This window comes from Trichechus manatus, unplaced genomic scaffold, assembly GCF_000243295.1.
Source record: "Trichechus manatus latirostris isolate Lorelei unplaced genomic scaffold, TriManLat1.0 scaffold00140, whole genome shotgun sequence".
Taxonomy (NCBI): Eukaryota; Metazoa; Chordata; class Mammalia; order Sirenia; family Trichechidae; genus Trichechus; species Trichechus manatus.
Genome location: NW_004444076.1, coordinates 4119998 through 4126951, shown reverse-complemented (window position 1 = coordinate 4126951; position 6954 = coordinate 4119998). Strand labels below are relative to the sequence as shown.

Genomic DNA, 6954 nt, shown 5'->3' with positions numbered 1-6954 from the left:
ATAAGGCTATACTATAATATTATAATACTATAATAAGGCTATAATAAAGCTATACTATAATATTATAATACTATAATGAGGCTATAATAAGGCTATACTATAATATTATAATACTATAATAAGGCAATAATAAGGCTATACTTGTATTTTTATTTGCTAAATCTGGCAACTCACACTTAAACCTCCCCTCTCACCCCCAACCAGGGCAGTTAGGAGCAAATGATCTAGGGTTTTGTCTTGTGTTCAGGCTCCAGAGAGTTGTTCATGATGAGTTCCTTGGGCATGGCATTAGCAAGCCTCAGGAAGAATTCTGAGATGCCCTAAATATTTTGGTGGCTTCATCAGCCCCTTTGTGCAGCTCATGGTAAAACCAAAACCAAACCAGTTGCCATCAAGTTGATTTGACTCACAGTGATTCCATGTGTGTAAGGATAGAAATGTGCTCCATAGAGTTTTCGATGGCTGATTTTTTGGAAGTAGCTCACCAGGCCTTTCTTCCAAGCAGACTTAAACCTCCAACCTTTTAATTAACAGCCAAGCATGGTAACAGTTTGCACCCAGGGACTCCTGGAACTCATGGTAGTTTCAGGTCTAACAGCTGAGTCTCTGGCCTAGAATTCACTTAAACCTCCTCAGGCCTTGTGCAGAGGCAGATTTACCAGGAATCAAATGAAGCTTAACTTCAGAATTCCACGCTATTAGCCACTGTGGGGAATTCAGTCTTCATCATTCTCTCTGTACGTTTTCCTTTTCATATCTCTCTCCCATCTATTCAGTACTCTAGTATCCCATGTTACACTAAATGCTGAAGCAAGCAAATGATAAACCAATGAGGTAATATATAATAAAGTAGTTTGAAAAGGATTCAACACTATTGCAAAGTATAGTGATATTAAGTTGCTAGTAATATAATGTGTCACCTTTCCTCTTCCCTCCCTGCAGTGTTAAAATGTTAGTAATGTAATAGGTCAACTTTCCCCCTCTATGCTTTATTGAAAATTCTAGGCAGGAGAACCCATAAACTTGACTTTCAAAAAAATCTATATGTTTATCTATTTTTTTTTTACCCATATATCTACACCTATTTCTATATTGATACTCACTGCAGAAAACCAGAGGAAAAAAACAAAGGAGAAAATAAATACCACCATTATTCAGATATGATCACTTAATAGATTTATCTTTGACAGTGTCAGTTCTTCACAAACAGCCAAAGAGGTTCACGGCCTTATTTCCTTGGGATACAGTCCCTACATATATGGAATTACCTGATCAAAGGGCAGGGATTCTGTATAGTTACCACCAATGCTATCAGGATATTTGAAGAATTTACACTATTACCACTGGGTAAGAAAGTGCTTGTCTCATGGTAGGACATCTCATTGTTAAATTTTAGTACTTGTGGTGAAATGAGTTCCTTTATGTTTCCTTTTGCCTTGGTTCTTTGGAAAAACAGCTTGAGAATTTTTTTTCAAGCCCTGAGAAGTTACCTTTGCCCTAGTAGTCTACCCTAGAAGTTTTATTACTTTTGTCAAGGTTGATTGACATTTCCTGGGTAAGCTGTAAACAGCCCTGGGCTGCAGCCTGCCCTGTGATTGGTATATTGTATGCTCCTTGCAGGGATTGGTCCATATACTATAGACTGTGCAAATGAAGTGATTGTGGTCCACTAAGGAGACTGGTCATCTTATGGCCCTGCTGGGAAGGCCAAGCCTTAAAATTGACAAGGAGTTTGCTAATACATGTAGCCAACCCTACAGAAGTTTTAGGAGAAAGAAAGAAGGAAAAAGGAGAAAAGGCAGGAGAGGCAAGAAGAGAAAAAAAAGAAGCAGAGAGAGAGGAAGCAAGAAACCTCCTAAAAGAGCTGTAACACAGGTCAAGGGCTGTTAACACTGCAGACAGCAAGAGGTCCGAAGGGGCCCGGCAGCAGAGTCAGTGGTGATGGCAGAAACCTGATGCTAGGAATGCCCCTGAGAGAGATGAGCAAAGCTGCTACACTGGCTATGAGCTGGGTCAGTTAGCATTGGAGAGACTGACAGCAGGGAGGTCAAAGGCAGAGAGGCCTGCACGGCTGAGGGGGCACGCAGGCCAAGAGGAAGCCTGTTCAGAGGGGGCTGAGAGGAGGCCTGCATGGCTGCCAGGGGGCATGCAGGGCCAAGAAGCTTGTCCTTAGGGGTCTGAGAGGAAGCCTGTCCTGAGGGGCCTCAGAAGAGTCCTGCATGGCAGAGAGAAGGGCCTGTTTGCTTGCACAGCCAAGAGGAGCCGAGAGGGCTGTCCTGCACTGAAAAAAGGAAGGGATGTGCTTTCCACTTTGGGGGAGACTTCCAGACTTTGCCTACATGCTTCCTGATCCTATCCCCAGTTGTGACCTGTTGGTCCTGATCCTGAGTTGTAGCTATTGGTCTTGATCCCAAATTGTAGCCTGTTAATTCCTTATTAAACCACTTAACTGTAAGCATGGTCTGTGAGTTCTGTGTGGCCACTGCAACGAATTATCAAACCCAGCAGAGAAATAGAGAGTGCCGCATGGGGACGGCTGGTGTTAGAAATGGTAAAGACATTGGAGAATGGAGGTATGTCTGACCTCCACCTCACAGGAATCAGCTTTATGCTGATGGTGATTCTCTCTCCTACTCCTGAGGTTAGAGGACTTCGGGCGCTACTAGAACAATACAGTACTTTTCATTTTATCGCTTTCATGAGTGTGATTTTGCTCTCAAACAAGATTCAACAATATTTACTCAACAAAGAAATCATGAGCTCATACAATATACCAGACTGTGCTAGGTACCAGAGTTAAGAAGAGGAATAAAATACAGTCCCTGTCTTCAGGGAATTCAGTTTTTTGAGGGAGAGCCAAGCAGAAATTACCCTCCATCTTTTTTCCCCTCACCTCAAATATTCCAATGACAATGTCCATATAAAAATACAAACCCCCAAACTACCCATCCAAATAAGTAATACAATACCAAAAAGAAGTTCATTTGCTCAAAAATCATTAATCAGCTATATATTATGTGCTCACGGCTTTGTTAGGGGCTGGGATAGTATAAGAGAAAGATAAGATGCTGCCAGAAGACTACTGGACAATCCTTCCTCAGACAGTGAAGGGGCATTTTAGCTATTTGTCATGAGACAAAAGTTCCATCACCTGGGAACACATGGAATGAGTAAATTATCACTAGCAGAACATGGTACAGCAAGGCTTTGGCTGTTCCAGTCCATGAGATTATTTATTTAGTTTTAACAAAGAAAAGAGAACAAAAAACATGTGATGTTCAGTTCATATCTTGCTCTACATGAGAATTTTTTCCTCTTGGTAAAACTCTGTTAAAGAGGAAAGAGGCTGGACTCTGGTTGACCCAAATGATACAGAAACAGCTATAATTAGATGTCATCACTATAAATCCTGGAAGCAAATTAGGGACCAGGTTATGTTCATAGAGGCTGACTTTTTGTCCACTTCTCCTGAGATGAGGAGGTTTTTTCAGTTATGTCAGAAAATGAGTGCAAATAGTATATGGTTATTACTGAATGTTATCTCAAGTAGCAAATTAAAGGGAACTTTGTTAAAAGCCCCTTCCAATGGATGTTTCTCTCTTAGTCTTCTGATACTTTCACTGCCTTCTAAAAAGAACATACGAATAGATTTGGAGTCTCTCAAGGAAGAGATGGATTTTTGCCGAATGATGTTAAAAACAATTATCTTAAACAAAGACCTAGTCACCATCATCACTGGATACCTACTTTCAATGGGAATTCAATGGCTTCCCATTCCCAAATCCCAAGTGTTCTACCAGGCTCTGCTTGATTTGACTCTTGCCTAACTTACCAGTATCTGCTCTTGCCCTCTCACCCTCACTCTGCTTTCTCTCAGTTCCTGGACTGTGATTAGCTCTTTCCACCCCAGCATCTTTTCCATAAGCATTCTTTCCACCACGCTATGCTTCCATAATACCTGCTCCTCTTCTAGGATCAGCTCAAACGTCATTTCTTCAAATAAGCCTTTCCTGGCCCCTCCAACTAGGTCAAGTCCTTTAGTCATACCATTATACAGCACTCTACACTTTTCCTTCATAGCACTGTAATTACAGTTATGTAATGTTTTTAAAAGCTTGAATTAGTTGTTAATTTCCTTCTCCTATGCTTCTTCAGGGCAGGGACCACGTGGTCCTGTTCACTGCTGTACCCCAGTGCCAAGCACTTGCCAAGTACTTGTTGAATGAGTGCATAAATGAAGTAAATTTCAGTCTTATTGGGGCAATGACTAACATTCATTCATTTATTCTTTAATAATTATACATTAAAACACCTATCTGGTCCCCAAAATTGAGGTTCAAAAGCTTACAAGGGGCTTACTATCTAGTAGTTGGATTAACACACACATGTAGAATAGGTGCCATCACCAGTTTTGTTTCAAGCTCTTCAGAGTGCGACATTAAGAAATGTTCTTACTATTAAAATTATTTCTCCCTAAATCACTTGGATTTGATCTGTAGCCACTGGGGATAATGCAAGTTAGAACGTCTAGAAATTAAAACTTAAGTAAAAAGGGGGAATTTCCTCTTCCTCTGCCTTAGGAGCCCTGGTGGTGCAGTGGTTAAGAGCTCGGCTGCTAACCAAAAGGTTGACAGTTTGAATCCACCAGCCATTCCTTGGAAACTCTATGGGGCAGTTCTACACTGTCCTATAGGGTCGCTATGAGTCAGAACTGATTTGACAGCAATGGGTACTCTAACTGTATATCAAACATTCTGTGTTGTATTTTAAGAGATAAATCAGCAAGCTGTTATGTATATAGCGGACAGTGACCAATACAATGGAAGGAGGGGGGAGGCAGCCAAAATCACTTTAAGGGATATTGTTTCATAGCTACTACTTGGACGTGTTACATTCAAAGTTTCTACAATTTTTAAAAATATGCACATAGCACAAAAGAACAATTATGTCTCCAGCCCACTTCTACTGCTTTGGCAGCTGCTGAGTGCATCATTTTCCATTTGGAGTTATAGGGGTCTGGATGATGATTGCCATTCACATGTGGGAACTTTTGGATTTCAGAATCTAAACTTACTGATAGTCCAGAAGTGCTTCACTGACAGGCAGTTTGACTTCTTTTGGCGGCCCGTCTTGGGTATCCTTTTTATTTACTTTTCCTGTGTTTTCCATTGTGCTGGTTAGCTATTAAGACATATACCTGTTTAGAAAAGAGACAAACAAGAAAAGTAGATAAATTTCATCTTTGACCCCTACTTGTATTTATTCTAGACAAGGACCCACTAAGACTTAATTTAAAACTGGCTTTTCCATGCAAACTGCTTCTGTGCCCGTAGACCTAACATCCATCACAATGCTGGAACATTATGAATCAATTGGATTTTTGTGAATGGTAAATCCCATGCTTAGTCCAGGTATAGCATTTGCTCTACCCAACATTTCCTAAGAAACGCACTCCCTTGTTGTCCATCTACATTTGTTGCCCCATCAGACTTCTTTAAGGGCAAGGACTGAACATTTTCTATCATTTTATTTCCCCCATGGTGTTGGGCAGAGTGTACTGCACATAGCAGCAGCTCAATAAATTTGTTATTAAAAAAATAAATAAAACAAAACCACAACTTTCTATGCACACCAAGAAAGAGAACTAGGATCCAAAAGAACTAGGTTTGGCTAAGGTTGTTATAAATATCAAATGAAAGCACATATTAAAGTGGTTTATAAATGGTTAAGAGGTTTAAAAATGTAAATCATAATGAGTATCATTGTGTTACTAACAATAATGTTCATCAGCTATTAATTGCTTTTTCACCTAATAATAAAAATTATCAGGAATGTTGTTGTTGTTAGGTGCTCTCGAGTCAGTTCCAACTCATAGTGATCCTATGTACAACAACAGAATGAAACGCTGCCCAGTCCTGCACCATCCTCACAATCGTTACTATGTACAAGCCCATTATTGTAGTCACTTATTGAGGATCCATCTTATTGAGGATCTTCCTCTGTTTTACTGACCCTGTGCTTTACCAAGCATGATGTCCTTCTCCAGGGACTTGTCCCTCCTGATAACACGTCCAAAGTACATGACATGAAGTCTCACCACCCTTGCTTCTAAGGAGCATTCTGGCTGTACTTCTTCCAAGACAGATTTGTTTGCCCTTTTGGCAGTCTATAGTATATTCAGTATTCTTCGCCAACACTATAATTCAAAGGCATCAATTCTTCGGTCTTCCTTATTCTTTGTCCAGCTTTTGCATGCGTATGAAGTGACTGAAAATACCATGGCTTGGGTCAGGTGCACCTTAGTCCTCAAAGTGACATCTTTGCGTTTCAACACTTTAAAGAGGTCTTTTGCAGCAGATTTGCCCAATGCAATACGTCATTTCATTTCCTGACTGCTGCTTCCATGGACGTTGATTGTGGATCCAAGTGAAATGAAATCCTTTACAACTTTAAATTTTTCTCTGTTTATCATGATGTTGCTTATTGGTCCAGTTGTGAGGATTTTTGTCTTCTCTATGTTGAGGTGCAGTCTATACTGAAGACTGTAGTCTTTGATTTTCATTAGTAAATGCTTCAAGTCCTCTTCACTTCCAGCAAGCAAGGTTGTGTCATCTGCATATCACAGGTTGTTAATGATTCTTCCTCCAATCCTGATGCTGCATTCTTCTTCAAGTAGTCCAGCTTCTTGGATTATTTGTTCAGTATACAGATGGAATAATTATAGTGAAAGGATACAACCCTGATCCACACCATTCCTGATTTTAAAGAGTAATATTTTTAAAAAGGAGGACTCAAGGCCCACTGCTCATAGATGTTTATAGTAAGCAGAGATACTTCATGGATTTAGTTTCGGTACTAAAGCACATCTTTTCAGATTATAGTCTTCCTTAGCAGATTCTTATCTTTGAATTCCCACTACTCTCCAAAGAATAAGAGCTAATCCTCCATCAATGT

The 6954-nt window shown here is 40.1% G+C and overlaps 1 protein-coding gene across 1 annotated transcript in view; it reads right to left on the bottom strand.

Moving 5' to 3' along the window:
- CCDC83 (coiled-coil domain containing 83) overlaps window positions 1-5169 on the bottom strand; it is a 58959-nt gene extending 53790 nt beyond the window's left edge. The window contains exon 1 of the mRNA XM_004385519.2: window positions 5075-5169. Within this exon, the coding sequence (XP_004385576.1) occupies window positions 5075-5169 (95 nt within the window). The remainder of the gene's footprint in view (window positions 1-5074) is intronic.
- Window positions 5170-6954: the final 1785 nt, after the last annotated feature.